The sequence below is a fragment of the Ciona robusta genome, unplaced genomic scaffold (genome assembly GCF_009617815.1).
Source record: "Ciona robusta unplaced genomic scaffold, ASM961781v2 AP042738.1".
Classification (NCBI taxonomy): Eukaryota; Metazoa; Chordata; class Ascidiacea; order Phlebobranchia; family Cionidae; genus Ciona; species Ciona robusta.
The window spans coordinates 335717-354805 of NW_028323117.1; the positions used below are offsets into that span (position 1 = coordinate 335717).

Sequence of the window (19089 nt, forward strand, 5' to 3'; positions counted from 1 at the left end):
ACTAACCCCTAACCCCAAACTCGTCAAACAAAAAAAACTTGAAAAAAAATATAAAAAAGTATTCCACTGTGCGGGACTCGAACCCGGTAAAAATGAAACAAAGAGAGTTTACGACCGCACGCAAACCGCTACACCACAGACTCGACGACAGTAAACTCAACGAAAGAGCGTATATAACCGACCTAATGTGGGAAATATGTTCTTACTAGTGTTTTATGTATTTAGAAAGGTATTTTTATTATTTAATTAATTTGTTTTACACTTATTAACACTTTGTAGTGCTGTTTTGTTCGTTTTTCCGTATTTTTTAATTTAAATAATTACCACCTCTAGCGGAAAAAATTTTCCGTCTTCTTTGTATAGTTCCATGTATTAATTTCATGGTTGATCCCTAGTTGATATCGTGACCATTCGTGCCATAACGGTTCTATATTTTCTAATTTTGTTAGTGCGAGTTTTGCACTAATTAGTTTATGTTTTATTTCTGTAATGGCTCTTCCACCTTCTTCTTTTAATAGATATAATTTCTTACGTTCTATTTTCTCGAATTTTGATGGGGCCCAGATAAATTTAAAAATCTTTTTAATAATAATGTTCTGGTGTATTTTTGCTAGATTAATATGTTTGCCAGGGTGTAAAAGTTTGGGAATTATGACAGTATTAACTAATATGTTTTTTCCGTTTAGTGTTAAATCCCTTTTCGTGTGTATATTTAGTACTGTTTCAGTTTCTTTAATGGCCTTTTCCCAATTTTTGTGTTGCATGTCCTGTGTAAAACTAAATGAAATCCCGAGTATTTTGACGTATGTTTTTATGTAGTTTACCCATCCAATTTCCCTAAAGATTTTTGCCGGTGTCGCGGAAATCTGGTTCCCATAGGCCAGAAAAACCTGTTTTATGAGGAATTCAAAACTATGCTGGTTGCGACTAAAAATACCAGTTGTTAGATGCGAAGTATTTTATACTCTAATTCTTTTTAAAGATTTATCTTCTTAACAAAAATGTATGCTGTATTTTAACTTAAATTATACATAATGCCGTATGACCAATGACTACTGCCCGTATCACGTCATCGACAACAAATATGGGCGACAAACCTTCATTTTTACATTAAATAGAATAAACTATCTAAAAACATGTCTACGTGTATTCAAGTTAACTTCTGGGAACCAGATTTTTAGATTTCTGATAAAAATGCATTGTGTCTGCGCATGCGCAGTAGCCGATGGGAACCAGATTTCTTGGGAACCAAGAAATTGTTTTTGTGTAGTTTTCTATATATATCTTTTAAGTGGACATTTTGTTCAATCAATTTCCAGCTATTTCTATCTGCATTTACATTCCCTGTTATATCAAGTTTATTTGTAACCATGTTAAAATCACCCATAATGAGTATTGTTGTGAAAGGGTTGTCAGGTATTTTTGATTTGAAGATTTCAAGTTGCGATTTGCGTATGTTTGCATAATTTAATTTTGAACCAGATTGCAAATAAAGATTGAAAATGTGCATTTCTTCATTGTTTCCAATTATTCTTATTTTATGCATCCAAAAGAGCTGTATGATTTCATGATGAACAGAATATTTTCGAGTAAGATAATTTTTGACTAGTAATATTGTTCCTGATTTGATTTGTCTTGCGTTGCCTTTACATGGTGCATTTGTAAAAATTTTTGTATCAGTCATGGTTTCTAGTTGTTTTATCGTCTCCATGTTTGTTATGTGTGTTTCTTGTATACCAAGGATCGTTATATTGTTGGTGGTAATGTAGTTCGTGATTGCGCCAAGTTTATTTTTTATTCCATTTGTATTGATTGTTCCTATTTTAATATGATTTGCCATAACGCTCTTAAGTCCATGCGAGAATGCGAATACAGTTCACTAACAAGTTACGAATACTTAATAACATTTGTTTTCACTCTATACTGTTACAAAGATGGGTAACGACTTTGTTTAGTCTGGAGTTATTACTTTTCGTTTTTTTTTGTTGGGGTGCTGGTTGTTTTAAACAGCATTTGCAAGTTTTCAGGTGATCTTCGGATCATAGGGGGATCAGGGTATAGTTCATTTGCTGATATTCCCATACTATACATGTTGTGGTAGGTTGGTGACGGGTTGGTAATTAGGTCGCGATGGTACTGTTCAATGATTTCTATGTTTTCTTCGGTTGTATTCTGCGTTATGGGGTTCATGCTCATGTCCGGTGTTTCACTTCTAGAAACATCCGTAGATGCTGGCGATGAAAGTGTTGTATTTTGCTGATCGTTTTTTATTGCTACGATTGCTGGTTCTGCTTGGTTGTCGTTTTTAGGATTAGGCGCTTCTTTTCCACGTGGGGTTCTTTGTTTTTTTATTCGTTGCGGTTTTGGTGTTCGGGTGGCTTGGCTAGTACTCTCTGCCAAGCTAGGGAAAACTTCCATATTTGCTAGATCTATTTGTGGTTCTTCATTCCCGAGTATGTCAAATTTGTTGGTCAATTTCAATTGTGTGTCTTGTGGTGTTGGGCGATTTTGTGGTTTTGGTGCAATTGTCACCCACGGTTGTTCCCTTCTACCAATAGCTACGGGCTTTGATCGGCAATTTTTTGTAATGTGCCCTTCTGTGTGACAGAAATTACAATGCCCCTTTTTCGGACAGCGCGTCTGCACGTGTCCTCGCTCCTTGCAAAATCTACAGAGTGGTAAGTGGGACTCACCTGGTCTCGTGACGGTTGCCCATTTTCCGCAGATTTTTATCACTTTCGGGAGGTTGTTTATATTTAATTTGTGAAACGAGATATTCAGCCATCCGTTTTTAATATGTTGAAAGTTTCTGTGGTATCCTAATTCCCTGGTATTTACCTGTCCCCATTTGTATTTTTCAAGAAGTTCCGTGATTTTGTGGGCTGCTACATAGCAGGGCACTGGATGGAGGGTCACGACCTCCAGTGGTGGTTTGGGGAGGTGTGCTGTGACCACCATGTTGTTCCTTCCCATTAGCAGATGTGAAGTTTACCTCCTCCGTGTTAAAGTGGTGTATAATTCTATCCACTTTGTGAGCGCTTTCTAGTTTTAACGTCAGCAGGAAAACCACATCTTTAAAGGATTCAGTAATAACCCCTTCGACATCATTGGAGATAGCTTCTAGAGGCCCACCTGGCGCAAACAGCTCCATAAACGTAGAGACACTAATGTGCTCTACGTTTCCCTTTGAGCTGGATGACAACTGATCTTTTAACTTCCTCATTCAATTCGACTACATTGGTCGTCGCCATTTCTGATTTTATTCTAAGGAATGTGGGGACTTTCAAGGGTTGGAGATCTGGACAGCAGTTTGTGGTGCAGATATGTGGTCTTTACTAGGTAAAGAGCACTAAAAGGCGAGTAAAACATAGTAATAATCACTAATAACTAATTATAGGAGAAAAAAACAATTATCAGTGTTGCCCAATTAACACAATTTACAGGTATGACAACACACTACAAACTAATTGGGCGAAATAAATTAAACAGGGGTAATTAATTAAACAAGGGTAATCAACAGTGTTTCCAAAAAAAAATTGCGAAATTTAAATTACACAGTCACTTGCAAGCTACACGATAAGGTGAAATGAGGGCGTAGTATGGACTTAACTAAAATTGAGCGGTTTTAGGCAGGCTTAAACGTAACTTATTCAAATAAATGAAACAGGTCACCTGGTCGACGGGCAGTAAGGCAAGATTCCAACAGTGTAAGCACTTCTCCAACGAGCAAGATTACGACAATCGTTCTTACTTGAGATCAAAGAGCCGAGAAATCTTAGCTCAAAGAGCGGAGAAGCGCATAACATTGGCTTTTGATTGAGTGATGTGCTTTGTTTCTTACTTTCGTTAAAGGTTAACTGTTAATAAAATGACTTTCATTTTAATTGTCATATTATGATAAACGTGCACCTAAGCACATAAAACAAGTCTTTGGATGCATTATAAAGGTGAATTTGTTTTGCGGAGAACTGGTCTTGCGGCGAATTCCGACAAACTGGAACTGGACTTGCGGCGAACTGGTCTTGGTCTTGCGGCGAACTGGTCTTGCGGCGAACTGGTCTTGCGGCGAACTGGTCTTGCGGCGAACTGGTCTTGCGGCGAACTAGTCTTGCGGTTAATTGTTCGCGATGTATTTTTCGACGATGAACTCAGCGGACACCGTGCAAATCGATCGTCAAATTTGGGTATAGGGGCGAAAAGACTAATCGAACCGTCTGGTAGCTGGTTCCCTTCGAAGTTTCCCTAATGATAAGCTGGCGCTCTGTTGCAGTTTTATCTGGTAAAGCGAATGATTATAGGTCTTGGGGGCAAAACGCCCTCAACCATGACCCACTCAATACACGGCCTAGGAATACACCGAAACTGCTCAGAAAGTAACATGCCTATTGACCCGAATAATGCCCATTATAATTACATTGTTATGTCACGGTTTTATGAATGGATTTCCTTCATTTTGAATGCAGTTGTTGGTAGGTTCAATACCAGTTCTAGGTTGTTTTAAACTTACAGTTAAACACAGAACGTGTCGCAGGGATACTTTCTTGTTTAGTTAAAATCATACCAGACATATAAAGCAGTGGGCTGCTACATAGCAGGGCACTGGATGGAGGGTCACGACCTCCAGTGGTGGTTTGGGGAGGTGTGCTGTGACCACCATGTTGTTCCCATTAGCAGATGTGAAGTTTACCTTCTCTATGATAAAGTGGTGTATAATTCTATCCACTTTGTGAGCGCTTTCTAGTTGTAACGTCAGCAGGAAAGCCACATCTTTAAAGGATTCAGTAATAACCCCTTCGACATCATTGGAGATAGCTTCTAGAGGCCCACCTGGCGCAAACAGCTCCATAAACGTAGAGACCCTAATGTGCTCTACGTTTCCTATGAGGTGGATGACAACTGATCTTTTAACTTCCTCATTCAATTCGACTACAATGGTCGTCGCCATTTCTGATTTTATTCTAAGGAATGTGGGGACTTTCAAGGGTTGGAGATCTGGACAGCGGTTTCTGGTGCAGATATGTGGTCGTTACCAAAGTTAGTATAGACCAAGTTAGGAAACGGATTGTAAAACAACGAGTCTTGTTATCCATTGTCGCGCGTCTATGACGTCATAGACGCCACCATTACGGAGCCCACAGCATAGCATTTTATCATTGCTGGGTGCTGTTTTTCGTTTAAATTTTGCGATTTTTTAAAAACCAAGCACTTCTGCGCGTAAAAATGGCTTTCTACTAATGTTATATCTTATCACAATAATAAACCTCACAAAAATAATCAACTTTTATTGAACACTCAATCGATTAAAGAGTAAAAAACAGAAAATATCAAGTTTACTAACCAAAAACATAAAAGAACATGTTTAAAATATAAAAATACAAACAAAAACGCATAACATTACCATAAACTGGTGTATCTAGCTGCAGTTTTGCATGTAAACTGGGGTATTTTTAATTTTTTGCTCACAAACTTAACACGTATACCCGGCAACGAGACTTAAGGTATCTGTGTAAAATTTGCCCAATATCAAAGTAACATTGAGGAAAACAATACTGAGTTACTATTTTTGGTCCTTTGCTTGAATTAGTACGTTACGGGTCTTCATGAAATCGGAAAACGCGAACACCTTATCTGCTAGTACTTAAGCAGTTTGGAGCTGCATGTCCACTCATGTTGGGTTACAAATGTAGTAAAGAATGGCTCTGTAGATTCGTAGGTATGATCACAATTATGTAAACTAAGCTGATTGCTGCTAGTCTTAATCGCCAACGTAAAGTACCCTGTTAAACCACACTGTACGCTGAAAACCAGTCAAAATATTAATTTACTTCACATTAATTCCTAGATTTAATATTATATAACAAGATTTATATTAGAAATTATATTTTAAATGTTAAAACAACCGCTATACGTGTTTTCTAGCTTTGTATCGCTTACAAGAACTAAATGAACACATGCCGACCATGCATTTGTATAGGCGATTCACGCTCTGTGGGCTCCGTAATGGCGGACACGAGCGCCTTTTCCTAACTTGGTCTATACTAACTTTGGTCGTTACTAGGTAAAGAGCCTAAAAGGCGAGTAAAACAGAGTAATAATCACTAATAACTAATTATAGGCGAAAAAAAATTATCAGTGTTGCCCAATCAACACAATTTACAGGAATGGCAACACTACAAACTAATTGGGCGAAATAAATTAAACAGGGGTAATTAATTATACAGGGGTAATTAACAGTGTTTCCAAAAAAAAGTTGCAAAATTAAAATTACACAGTCACTTGCAAGCTACACGATAAGGTGAAATGAGGGCGTAGTATGGACTTAACTAAAATTGAGCGGTTTTAGGCAGGCTTAAACGTAACTTATTCAAATAAATGAAACAGGTCACCTGGTCGACGGGCAGTAAGGCAAGATTCCAACAGTGTAAGCACTTCTCCAACGAGCAAGATTACGACATATAAAGCAGTGCAAAGGGTTTATTAGTATATAAATATCAGTTTATTAAGCATAAAGAGAGACGAGCAATCAGATTCAGTTTACCAACACAGAAATCCTACGTTTTGATTATATTTAATTTAGTAGACAGGCATTTGGCAAGTTTTATAATGCAGCACACCTTTATAATTTTATTTAAAATAAATTCTAAGCCACCAGAATTATTAAGCAAGCTATTTAAGCATGGTTAATAGGTGTTCCATAGTTGGATAAAAATATTTGGATAAGGGTACCATCTTTGCATGTTATGATTATGAAGAAGTGGCAAGAAGATCTTTAATCAGTAACATCATCAATATAATCTTTAACAACAAAGAGACATGTGAAAATAATTCTGTCAGGAAGGAACACTAGTAAAATTTAAACAGCGACAAAGGTCTTAAGTTAGACACAACACTTACGTACGAAGGGAGGCTATCGTGAGTTTGTTTGTATTATACAGTCTTAATTTATGATGTGCCTGTATGACCCATTTTTGGACCTCGAGGAAGAGCCTCTGTCCTGCTTTAACAAAAAAAAATGGGTTATGAGCAGCAGGACAGATCAAGTAATGCTTGTGTTTATCCAATATCCTATATTGTTTTTAAGGACCGGTTTTAAAAGTCCGCAACGGACATATCAATTAACTTACTTGTTGTTACTGCGGTGTTCGTTTGCTAGATATATATAGGCTGTCTTAAAAAACTTCTATTTTAAGCCAAATACTATTTTCACTCAGCGACTGAGCCAAACTAAACTATCGGTAAAACTTACTTGTATGCCGCACGTGGTTAAAAGTAACTCCTATCTGTTCAGTCATGCTTAAACATTTATAAAAAATATAAGATGTTGATAAAATAACCCGAAAAATAACAAACTGTTATTTGATGCAAAAACTACAGCCAGACAGCAAAATCCATTTATAAAACCGTGACGTAACAATGTATTATAATGGGCATTATTCGCGTCAATAGGCCTCTTATTTTCTGAGCAGTTTCGGTGTATTCCTAGGCCGTGTATTGAGTGAGCCATGCCTCAACCTATTCTTAAACTTTAAATTGGTAAGAAGCCCCGACTCGCTTGATTGGAGCCGAGCGTGGAATGCGAATGCCAAGTGGGCCACTCTGAGTAAGCAGAACTGGCGATGCGGGATGAAACGAACGCGTGGTTAAGGCGCCCGACGCGACGCTCACAAGATCCCACAAAACGTGTCGGTTGGTATAGACTGCGGGACGGTGGCCATTGAAGTCGGAATCCGCTAAGGAGTCTGTAACAACTCACCTGCCGAATCAATCAGCAGTGAAAATGGATGGCGCTGGAGCGTCAGGCCCATTATACCCGGCCATCGCGGTGGTACTGGCGTCGAGGTGGTGCGACAGACCGCGACGAGTAGGAGGGCCGCGGCGGGTGCGAGCCCGGGTAGAGCAGCTGTCGGTGCAAATCTTGGTGGTAGTAACAAATATTCATATGAGAACTTTGAAGGTCGAAGTGGAGAAGGGTTCCATGTGAACAGCAGTTAAACATGGGTCAGTCGACCCTAAGGAATAGGCGAAGGCCGTTCTGAACCGGGGCGATGCTCGCGAACCTCGACACGGAGATTGGTGCTTCGGCGCCTAGTGCGGTAACGCAAGCGAACTCGGAAACGTTGGCGTGGGTCTCGGGAAGAGTTCTCTTTCCTTGGTAAGGGGGTGGCGATCCTTGAATCGGTTTGCCCGGAGATACAGCACCTCTCTTGTGCTGTCCGGAGAGCCCGCGTCGGCCCGTGAAAATCCGAAGGAGATGGTGTAATTTTCGTGCGAGGTCGTACCCATATCCGCAGAAGGTCTCCTAGGTGAACAGCCTCTGACCAATAGAACAATAGGTAAGTGAAGTCGGCAAACTAGATCCGTAACTTCGGAAAAAGGATTGGCTCTAGCCTCTAGGGGCTGGGTAGGTCGGGCCATGGCACGAAGCTGTGTCGGCGTCTTTCCGTGAAATGCCGCAGCTAATGCGGCCCGTTTCGCCGGCGTCGAACAGCTGACTTAGAACTGGTACGGACCAGGGGAATCCGACTGTTTTGATTAAAACAAAGTTTTGCGATGGCCGTCACCTGGTGTTGACGCAATGTGATTTCTGCCCAATGCTCTAAATGCCAAAGTGAAGAAATTCAACCAAGCGCGGGTAAACGGCGGAGGTGATGATGGGCATTTTCTTGTAAAATTGGGCTAAGTCAACACATGAGGCGAGGTGATGATGATCAATAAAAGCAATATCACAAGACTTGTTTAAAGGGCCAACCAAAAAGTGTTTTGGGATCAGGAGGAACTATGCATCCTCGCGAGCATAGAATTGGAGCTTAGTCAAAAAGGAATAAGAAATATCAATCAGGAACTGGCCAAACGCTTTCCTTCTCGGAAACTGGAAAGCATCAAATATGTTCGAAACAAAAAGATTGAGTTAAGCAATTACTAGAAAGCATGAGGCATCCGGTAATGGAAACAGCACAACCGATGCAAATTGCGGGTACGGTAGGAACGTATTCTCCTCTGGTATCGACTGGCCAGAACGACTCCCAGTGTGAACTTTCAAACTGGAAGAATCTTATTATGCAGGCTTTGAGAGTAGCTCACCACGGGCTAATCTGATCGTGCCAAACAACTTGGATGATACAATTGGTTCCTCGGAAAAGGTTCTAATTGATCAGGCGTTTGAAAATATAGTCCCTTAAAGTTTAAGGGCAAAGGTAAAACTATCAAGAGTTAAGCAGAAACAAAGGAGAAAAAAAGTGTGTCAAAAAGACAAATTCGGAGGGCTCAATATGCAAGAAAACACACAAAAAAACAATCAAGAGTTAAGCGGAAACAAAGGAGAAAAAAAAGTGTCAAAAAGACAAACTCGGAGGGCTCAATATGCAAAGACAAATTCGGAGGGCTCAATATGCAAGAAAACACACAATTCGATTAAGAGAAACAGACAACAGGCTGGGCTCAATATGCAAGAAAACACACAAATCGATTACAAGAAAAACAGACAAAAGGCTATCAACCGCATACTCTCAAAGCAGTGGAGAGAAAAAACAATCAAGAGTTAAGCAGAAACAATGGAGAAAAAAGAATGTCAAAATGACAAATTCGGAGGGCTCAATATGCAAGAACACAAATCGATTACAAAAGAAACAGACAACCGCATACTCTCAAAGCAGTGGAGAGAGAATTGGATGATTGAGGGCCCCCATTTGAACAGGTTCTGCCGCCGTTCTGGCGAAAGCTCCTAGAGAAATCGTCGGAGCTTGACACGAGGCAACCTGAACTAGTAGTGGTCCAATATAGGAGTTGGTAGAACCGATTGTGGCCGATGAAGTAAGACTGGTAAGAAAGTCAATGCCCACGTCCGCCCCGGGTCCCGATGGGATTCGGCATAAAGATTTCATGGCGGTTCAACCACAGATTTTGGTAGATAATTTCAACTTGTGGCTCCCGATTGTGGCTACCAGCCGAAAAGTTGTAGGCTGGGTAGAGAACCAAAGAGCTTGGGACGAAGGACCCAGCCAAACATCGCCCCATTACGATCAATTCACTGATAATTCGTTGCTTTCATAAGATTCTAAGCAACAGAATAATGAAATTCAACCCGATATCACCCCAGCAGAAGGCATTCAGACCTGGTGATGGAATAGCGGAAAATATATGGAATCTACGTCACATTCTCAATCAGCATAAATTGGAAAAAAGGAAGCGTGAACCACTCACTCAACTCTTCTAGTGGCCGCAGGCAGATTGGGGGTTCCCTCCACTGCTAAAATATATAGGAAATCTCTATGAGGGCTCCTCCACCACAATCAATGTAAACGGCTAAAGATTTCCGAGAATGAGGATAAAAATGGGTATAAAACCCCTGTCTATTCCTCTATTTTTGGAAGTTATGGATTGGGCTATGAGCAATCTGAACCCAATGTGGGTAGTTCTATCGGGGGAAATAAACTGCATGGCTTTTGCAGACGAGACGATCTTGTACTGATTTCCAGAACTCAAATTGGGCTCCAAACGAACTTGGATACAACAGCGTATAACTGGAATCAATCAGGAAAGACTTTGAATACTGAAAAATGCGCCACCCTGCGATTAATGGAAAAAATAAAAAGTGGTTGATACATCGGCCTTTTCTCCGGGTCGAAGGTAATTGGAAAAAAGGAAGCGTGAACCACTCACTCAACTCTTCTAGTGGCCGCAGGCAGATTGGGGGTTCCCTCCACTGCTAAAATATATAGGAAATCTCTATGAGGGCTCCTCCACCACAATCAATGTAAACGGCTAAAGATTTCCGAGAATGAGGATAAAAATGGGTATAAAACCCCTGTCTATTCCTCTATTTTTGGAAGTTATGGATTGGGCTATGAGCAATCTGAACCCAATGTGGGTAGTTCTATCGGGGGAAATAAACTGCATGGCTTTTGCAGACGAGACGATCTTGTACTGATTTCCAGAACTCAAATTGGGCTCCAAACGAACTTGGATACAACAGCGTATAACTGGAATCAATCAGGAAAGACTTTGAATACTGAAAAATGCGCCACCCTGCGATTAATGGAAAAAATAAAAAGTGGTTGATACATCGGCCTTTTCTCCGGGTCGAAGGTAATTGGAAAAAAGGAAGCCTGAACCACTCACTCAACTCTTCTAGTGGCCGCAGGCAGATTGGGGGTTCCCTCCACTGCTAAAATATATAGGAAATCTCTATGAGGGCTCCTCCACCACAATCAATGTAAACGGCTAAAGATTTCCGAGAATGAGGATAAAAATGGGTATAAAACCCCTGTCTATTCCTCTATTTTTGGAAGTTATGGATTGGGCTATGAGCAATCTGAACCCAATGTGGGTAGTTCGATCGGGGGAAATAAACTGCATGGCTTTTGCAGACGAGACGATCTTGTACTGATTTCCAGAACTCAAATTGGGCTCCAAACGAACTTGGATACAACAGCGTATAACTGGAATCAATCAGGAAAGACTTTGAATACTGAAAAATGCGCCACCCTGCGATTAATGGAAAAAATAAAAAGTGGTTGATACATCGGCCTTTTCTCCGGGTCGAAGGTGCAAAATGCGGAACAGTGGGGGGATAAAAGAAACATGGCTGCCGCTGTGAAATGGGCAAGGCAGCCTAAGATTAAACAAAACGAACGCGATTTCCACCGAAGCGAATTAGCTACACTCTAAAAATACTTGACGCAAAATGCTCACGCGTTTTTTCAATCAAGTAGCTTCGACCGAATCAAATTCGCGTCAAACATCTTTAGATTCGAGAGAATCGCTTTCGGGGACATAAATCAAAATTTCATGTGGGAGCGCGCCAAATTTTAAACGGTCTTGAACAAAGTCTAAGACTGAAAGTGTTACTTAATTCTAAGAGGAAAAGGCAGTTTTCGTTTTTTTTCAAAGGCAGTTTTCGGGACTTTTTTTTCAAAGGCCATTTTTGGAGTAAAATGTCACTTGCTAATAAATATCGAACCAACGACAGGCTTAAAGAATTGTCGCTCTCTTGTTTAAACTTGCGGCGCCAGGTCCCCGAAGTCGTGATCGAAGTCGCTCGGACGGAGGTCCGACCCGACCATGCTAGGTTGTTTTGAGCGAAAACGTCGTCCCGACATCGGGCTTTGTTGTAGTAAAAGCTGTCCGCCCCCGGCCATTGTATTAGTGCACCGGGCTACCCGAGCTATCCGCGGTGTGCCGAGTTGGTTCATTTGATCATATGGTTTGGATAACTGTGGTAATTCTAGAGTTGATACAGGCAAACAGCGCCGACTTCGCGGGAGGCGTGCTTTTATCAGACCAAAAACCGACCGCGGCTCCGGCAGCGTTCGACTGGTGACTCCGGCGACGGATCCTTCAAGTGTCTGTTGCCGTATTAACTTTCGTCGGTGCGATATTCGCCTACCGAGGTTCCTACGGGTAACGGGGAATCCGGGTTCGATTCCGGAGAGGGAGCCTGAGAAATGAGTACACTTTAATTTGGAAAAACGTGACCGTCAGAAAGAAGAATATCCAAACTTACCAAGTTCCCGAGATATGCAATTTTCAAGAAGTGGAAGAACAATTGAAGGCAAAGATAAAGGATTTGCAAAAATGTATTGTCATCTCAAATAGAAATCGCAGAAAGTAGAGCCCGATCGGTATCATGTTTAGATGCTGAAAAGACCGAAAACCCGTTTGGAATACACGAAGATGATTTCCGAGAACCCATTATTATTGACGAGACCATGCGTCTAGATCTGCATTCGATTCCCCAGCGCCAGAGAAACTGTTTTCAGGGTCGCGGAACCGTATAGAGACCTACTTCGTTTCTTGTGGTGGGAAGACAACGATACGGACAAGCCGATAGTGGAATATCGTATGAAAGTTCATATCTTCGGAGCTGTAAGTTCTTCAGGCTGTGCTAATTTTGGGTTGAGCAAGGCGGCCGACGATGGTGAACTAGAATTCGAAAAAGCAACGGTCAATTTTATACGTAACGATTTTTACGTAAATCCTCTATCTTTGCCTTCAATTGTTCTTCCACTTCTTGAAAATTGCTTTCTCGGGAACTTGATAAGTTTGGATATTCTTCTTTCTGACGGTCACGTTTGAGTCGTTAAAGTGAGGTTTGGGGATCTCAGGAAATATTTTCTCGCTTATACCAGAGGCCATACTGTCGGTAGCTTCGGAACCAACCTGTTCCATTCCGTGAATTTCTCAGACGTGGAGGCTATCCAAAAGGAATTGCCACGCTTCCCTAAGCCGCCCGGAGCAGACGCGTTTTCCACACTTGCTTCAGCAGACGTTCTCCACGCTTTTTCGGCGGCGGCGCTTGAGAAATTTTCAGTTACTGTTATTGGGCAGGTCTTTTGGACTCTCTTGAGAAATTTTCAGTTACTGTTATTGGGCAGGTCTTTTGGACTCTCTTGAGAAATTTTCAGTTACTGTTATTGGGCAGGTCTTTTGGACTCCGTCTCTTTTTATTTTTTTTTGTCTTCGTTGGTGTTATAGCCAAACAGTCAAACGCGCAAATCTTTTAAATGTATTGTTTGCCGATTGCGGTAACTAAAAGGAAAAATAACAATGGTAAATAAACACGTAAATATGCGAATAAACAACTAATGCGAAAAGATATATACCTGAAAATTTGTGGCTATAAACTACTTCCGTTCACTACAGAAGATTACCAACCAACGTTCATTCAAATCCCTTAAGTATAAACTAAACTGAAATTGCCACGTAATGAACACGTAAACATGCGAATAAACAACTAATGCGAAAAGATATATACCTGAAAATTTGTGGCTATAAACTACTTTCGTTCACTACAGAAGTTTACCAACCAACGTTCATTCAAATCACTTAAGTATAAACTAAACTGAAATTGCCATGTAATGAACAAAGAGAATGCGAGAGAAAAAAGGCGATGACGTAACAAAAGAGAGAACCGGAACATAACTTAATTTGATAGACGTTTGGGTAAAATAACTGCACGCCAATAACAGTACTCCTTCCAAATTGGACGGTGATATTACCATAGTGTATACTATTTTTAACGTAGATTTTCTTATTAATATGTTATGTCTTTGATAAGTAAAAATGTTTAAATTTACTTATCTCCTTCCAAATTGGACGGTGATATTACCATAGTGTATACTATTTTTAACGTAGATTTTCTTATTAATATGTTATGTCTTTGATAAGTAAAAATGTTTAAATGTATTTCCTATCTTTTAACAAAGAAATGTACTGAGACAAAATGCGCCCAGTCAAACTCTGCGCCAAAATCGATGCATAACAAGCATTCACACCCGCCGTTGCTTTCTGATCCTTTAATCTCGGCTCTTCCTATCATTGTGAAGCACAATTAAGCAAATGGAGTTTATCTAGCTACAAAGTGAATTAGATGGAGAAATAAAGGTACAGTTAGTAGATTTTCATTTTCAGAACTAGCTACAAAGTGAATTAGATGGAGAAATAAAGGTACAGTTAGTAGATTTTTATTTTCAGAACTTTAACTTTCATCAAAGAAATGTACTAAGCAAAATTGTATTTTCTTTAGCCACAAGGTGTGTACGTTATGGGAAAAATGAAGGTGCAGTTAGCAGTATATATAGCATGGTATTGTGCATCTGGATATGACGGTGATTTGTATTTTCTTTAGCCACAAGGTGTGTGTGTACAAAGAAGGTGCAGTTAGCAGTACATATAGCATGGTATTGTGCATCTGGATATGACGGTGATATTACCATAGTGTAAACTATTTTAACGTAGATTTTCTTGTTCAGTACATTAATATGTTACGTCTTTGATAAGTAAAAATGTTTAAATGTATTTCCTATCTTTTAACAAAGAAATGTACTGAGACAAAATGAACCCCAGTCAAAACTCTGCGCCAAAATCGATGCATAACAAGCATTCACACCCGCCGTTGCTTTCTGATCCTTTAATCTCGGCCCTTCCTATAATCGATGCATAACAAGCATTCACACCCGCCGTTGCTTTCTGATCCTTTAATCTCGGCTCTTCCTATCATTGTGAAGCACAATTAAGCAAATGGAGTTTATTTAGCTACAAAGTGAATTAGATGGAGAAATAAAGGTACAGTTAGTAGATTTTCATTTTCAGAACTTCATCTTTCATCAAAGAAATGTACTAAGCAAAATTGTATTTTCTTTAGTTCAGAATGAAAATATGTGAAATGCACATGAATGCGACTAAACGAAACATTTAGTTAAAAATTTGGAATCTGTTTTTTTTTCTGAATCGTGAAACGGCAACATATCCACATCCTCGCGACAGTGAAGACGTATTAAACCATAGAATGCCTTTGTTTATGGTTTGACCTTGTGATTTAAAAATAGTGGTGGCATAAGCAATTCGTAGAGAAATACTGAATTCTATTACAATTTGTTATTGGGTAAATGCGAATTAACTTGTTGCAACGAGTTTGTTTATGGTTTGACCTTGTGATTAAAAAATGGTGGTGGCATAAGCAATTCGTAGAGAATACTGAATTCTATTACAATTTGGTATTGGGTAAATGCGAATTAATTTGTTGCAACGAGTTTGTATAAGAATCGTACCACTTTCAACCGAATAAAGCGTTCCAATTGTTCCATTTGCAAATCCTTTTTTCTTGTGTCGATTTTCGGTTATACGTACTAATGTGCCTTTGTATAAGGTTATTTGCTCTTCCGAGTTGTCCAAAATGCAAGTTATTACAGGTTGTTCTTGTTTAAAAAGTTGTTTCATTGCAAATATTCTCTAACTAAAGATTGTCAAAAAATGTCTCTACAAGTGTTTTTGAGCGTGAAAACGGTTGTTGCTGCTATTGGTCGCCACAGAAAATGATGCACTTTCATGCTTACCTCGTCTATAATAACTTGAAATGAGTTTAGTCCCCAATTAATTTGCATTGGTTCATCGTCGTTTACCAGGATTTTAAAAGCAGCATGTACTGTCTCAAATGTTATTGTATCTCCAAAATGTGCTTTGTATGTTTGGGCAAGAATTTCTGTTGGGCATTCAAGCATGATTCTTAGATTTAAAGAGGCAGCTTGTTCAATTACCCGGTGAAGGCAAGTTGTTTTGCCTGTTCCATGCGAACCTTGGAGCAGACGTAGTTTGTAAGGTTCAAAAGAATGCGTGTTTTCCAAAATAACATGTAATTGTCGTTTCACATCAAAATAAAAGGATTTTTGTCACCCGTGCAACGTTTGTTGACATATGCTACTAGAGATTCATCGAAGTTTAATTGCGTAGTTGACAGAATGTGCCTTTGCCACAAAGACTTAATTTTTTCTTAAGCTCTCAACATTATTGAGCATCATAGTTGAGATGTAAAACTGTTTGTCACCACGATTTTTCATATACTGTATGATGTGTTCATTGTTGTACCTTAATGAAGGGTTTGACTTTGTTGCTAGGTAAAAATAAGCTATTGAGTTTGGTGTTATTGAAAAATCTGAAGGAACAAGGTCGGAGTATCGTTTAAACGGTACGTTCAGTAAAGTGTGCTGCCAGAGGAAGTCGTCTGTGAATATATTTGCCATTAGTGTTCCAACAACAACGATTCTGTTAGGGCTGTAACGCTTGTGGAGGTGACAAAGATTCTTAAAAATTGTAAGAATGATGGCCTAAGTCTTTCAGTTCATCTGACCGGTTTTAATACATTTGTATTTGCTCGCATCTGTTTGCTTGGATAATGGTTGGGACAAAGTATCGCTTTGTTGTACTGCTAGTTTTTAATAATTTCGCAGAGGAAAGTAAGAAGATCATTTCGGGTTCACTTGGACTAATTGTTGTTACTATCTTGTAAGCTGCGCGATGTGATCCAGCTGAAGCAAGATCCAATGGAGACATAAACGATTCTTTAAATTTTGATACATAAAGGTGGCTGTACACAGAATGCGTATTGCGTTAACGTGCGTAAATCGCACCCAAAAATGGACCGACAGATTACGTACGTAAACGGAACGATTTTTCGTTCCGAACCATCCGTTAAAGGGCGCTGCACACAGAATCCGTCATCGCACGATTTTACGCTTGGTTGCGCAAGTAAACAAACGGCTGAAGACTGCTGGTGTGCAAAAACTGCTGCTGCGACCGTGATCACAAAGAAAAATGTGTGTAAACGATGGGCTACTACCCATTTTATGTGTTCAATTGGCTGTGTTGTGCCATCATGCACGAAGAACAACGAAAACAAAGGAAAAGGTAAAAGTGTTTTTTTGTGTTTTTGAATTTGTTTATATTTTGTGAAGGCTGTGGTTGCGGGAAATTTATAGACAACGTCAAAAAGGCCAGTGGCTGAGTTTAATACCAGAACTTGAAGCTGATCCAGAGTTTTACTTCAAATATTTTCGAATGGACAAGAAATGTTTCCTTGAATTGCTTGAAGAGATAAAGCCATTGATTGCAAAGATGCATACAAACTGGCGAGCACCCATATCACCAGGGCATAGATTGGCTATAACACTAAGGTTAGTATGTCTAAACAAAGTTAATGATTTCAAAACATCAGAATGCAGCTTTCACTGTTAAAACTTTTTACGTGCGACTCATTAATAGATCAAAACTCTCAATGATTTCAAAACATCAGAATGCAGCTTTCACTGTTAAAACTTTTTACGTGCGACTCATTAATAGATCAAAACTCTCTTTTTTCACAAGTGGGCGCTCATTTTTTTATTATTATTTTCTGGGGACTTTTACAAAAAAATGAGCGCCCACTTGTGAAAAAAGAGAGTTTTGATCTATTAATGAGTCGCACGTAAACTTTTTAGGTACCTAGCCAGTGGAAATTCTTTTTCGGACTTGGCATTTCAATTTCGTGTTAGTGAATCTTCAATTTGTAGAATTGTGCCAGAAACAAGTGCAGCAATCTGGGATATATTCAAGCCCAAAGTTCTTGCTCCTCCAGCAAGTCAGTTTGAATGGAAACAAATTGCCAAGGAATACCAAAACAAATGGCAATTTCCATCATGTGTGGGAAGTATTGATGGTAAACATGTAGCCATACAAAAACCAGCAAAGCAAGGAAGTGAATATTACAATTACAAGCATTTTCACAGTATTGTCCTTCTTGGAGTGTGCGATGCTAACTACATGTTTACATTTGTTGACATTGGTGATTCAGGACACCACAGTGATGGAGGAATTTATGCAAATTCAGCAATTAGCAAATTCTTTGAAGATGGTTTTAACATGCCTCCACCGGCAAAGCTTCCTTTGTAGGTGACAATGCTTTTCCATTGAAACCATACCTAATGCGCCCCTTTCCTGACCGCGGTCTCTCAGAAGACAAAAGAATATTCAACTACAGATTAAGCAGAGCTCGGCGCTGCATAGGTAACATTGTGTTTACGATTATTTTGATTTGACCACTGAACTTATTATTTTTTTAGAAAATGCCTTTGGTATTCTTGCACAAAGATGGTGGGTACTGCGGTCGACCATAATGGCAAATGTGGAAACTGCAACACAGATTGTCAAGGCTAGTGTTGTTTTGCATAACTGGTTGCAGAGAAAAAGTTTGGAAAAGTCTGTGGAAAGTAGAAAATACATTGGTACCTATGATGTTGATTATGAAGTTAATGGTAAACTTATTGAAGGAGCTTGGCGAGAAGAAGAAAGTGCAGTTCTTCCTGTTAGGTGCATCAGAGATAAAAAATTTCACCATAATCATTCATTATATGCAAGGCAGATAAGAGAATTGCTAAAAGAGTACTTCAATAGCAGCCAGGGGCAAGTTGCTTGGCAGTACAATAAAGTAACACAAGGCACAACCGTTGAATAGGCTAATTTTTTTCAATGTTTATTGTTTTTTTTTGTAATAAAAGAACAGTGTGTGCATACTGAATATTTGCATGTGTAAAAATGCTAATTTTTGTTCAATTTCAATGTTTATTTTTTTTTGTAATAAAAGAACAGTGTGTGCATACTGAATATTTGCATGTTAAAAATTGAAGAGGTATATGAGGAAAATGAAAGAAAACTGCATACAAATAAAAAAGAATACAGACAGCTAAAAAGTGAACAGTGTCAAGTGTCAAAATCAAAACTTGTTTTTAGTTAAATTGCAATCTGAAGAAAATGAAAGAAAACTGAAAACAAATAAACAAG

At 39.3% G+C, this 19089-nt stretch overlaps 4 protein-coding genes across 4 annotated transcripts in view; 3 read left to right on the forward strand and 1 right to left on the reverse strand.

The window, feature by feature from the left end:
• Positions 1-19089, forward strand: part of LOC149724213 (uncharacterized) — a 111378-nt gene that overhangs the window by 55696 nt on the left and 36593 nt on the right. The window lies entirely within an intron of this gene.
• On the reverse strand, positions 1264-4945 carry LOC149724218 (uncharacterized). The gene is made up of 2 exons (XM_089893313.1): positions 4619-4945; positions 1264-2919 (listed from the first exon to the last, which is right to left on the reverse strand). The coding sequence occupies exons 1-2, from the start codon at positions 4943-4945 to the stop codon at positions 1966-1968; spliced, it is 1281 nt and encodes a 426-aa protein (XP_089749439.1). The 3' UTR covers positions 1264-1965.
• Positions 8431-17676, forward strand: LOC149724219 (uncharacterized). The gene is made up of 2 exons (XM_089893311.1): positions 8431-17181; positions 17229-17676. Exons 1-2 carry the CDS (start codon positions 17102-17104, stop codon positions 17506-17508), a joined length of 360 nt encoding a protein of 119 aa, XP_089749437.1. The 5' UTR covers positions 8431-17101; the 3' UTR covers positions 17509-17676.
• LOC149724220 (uncharacterized) lies at positions 18198-18904 on the forward strand. Its single transcript, XM_089893310.1, has 2 exons — positions 18198-18315; positions 18372-18904. Exons 1-2 carry the CDS (start codon positions 18234-18236, stop codon positions 18761-18763), a joined length of 474 nt encoding a protein of 157 aa, XP_089749436.1. The 5' UTR covers positions 18198-18233; the 3' UTR covers positions 18764-18904.

Coding starts and splice junctions, on each gene's coding strand:
- LOC149724220 (XM_089893310.1), top strand. CDS start 18,234: ATGCGCCCCTTTCCTGACCGCGGTCTCTCAGAAGACAAAAGAATATTC. Junction 18,316..18,371: donor CAGAGCTCGGCGCTGCATAG/GTAACATTGTGT, acceptor TTATTTTTTTAG/AAAATGCCTTTGGTATTCTT.
- LOC149724219 (XM_089893311.1), top strand. CDS start 17,102: ATGGGCTACTACCCATTTTATGTGTTCAATTGGCTGTGTTGTGCCATC. Junction 17,182..17,228: donor CAACGAAAACAAAGGAAAAG/GTAAAAGTGTTT, acceptor TATTTTGTGAAG/GCTGTGGTTGCGGGAAATTT.
- LOC149724218 (XM_089893313.1), bottom strand. CDS start 4,945: ATGGCGACGACCATTGTAGTCGAATTGAATGAGGAAGTTAAAAGATCA. Junction 2,920..4,618: donor TCCCCAAACCACCACTGGAG/GTCGTGACCCTC, acceptor CCACCACTGGAG/GTCGTGACCCTCCATCCAGT.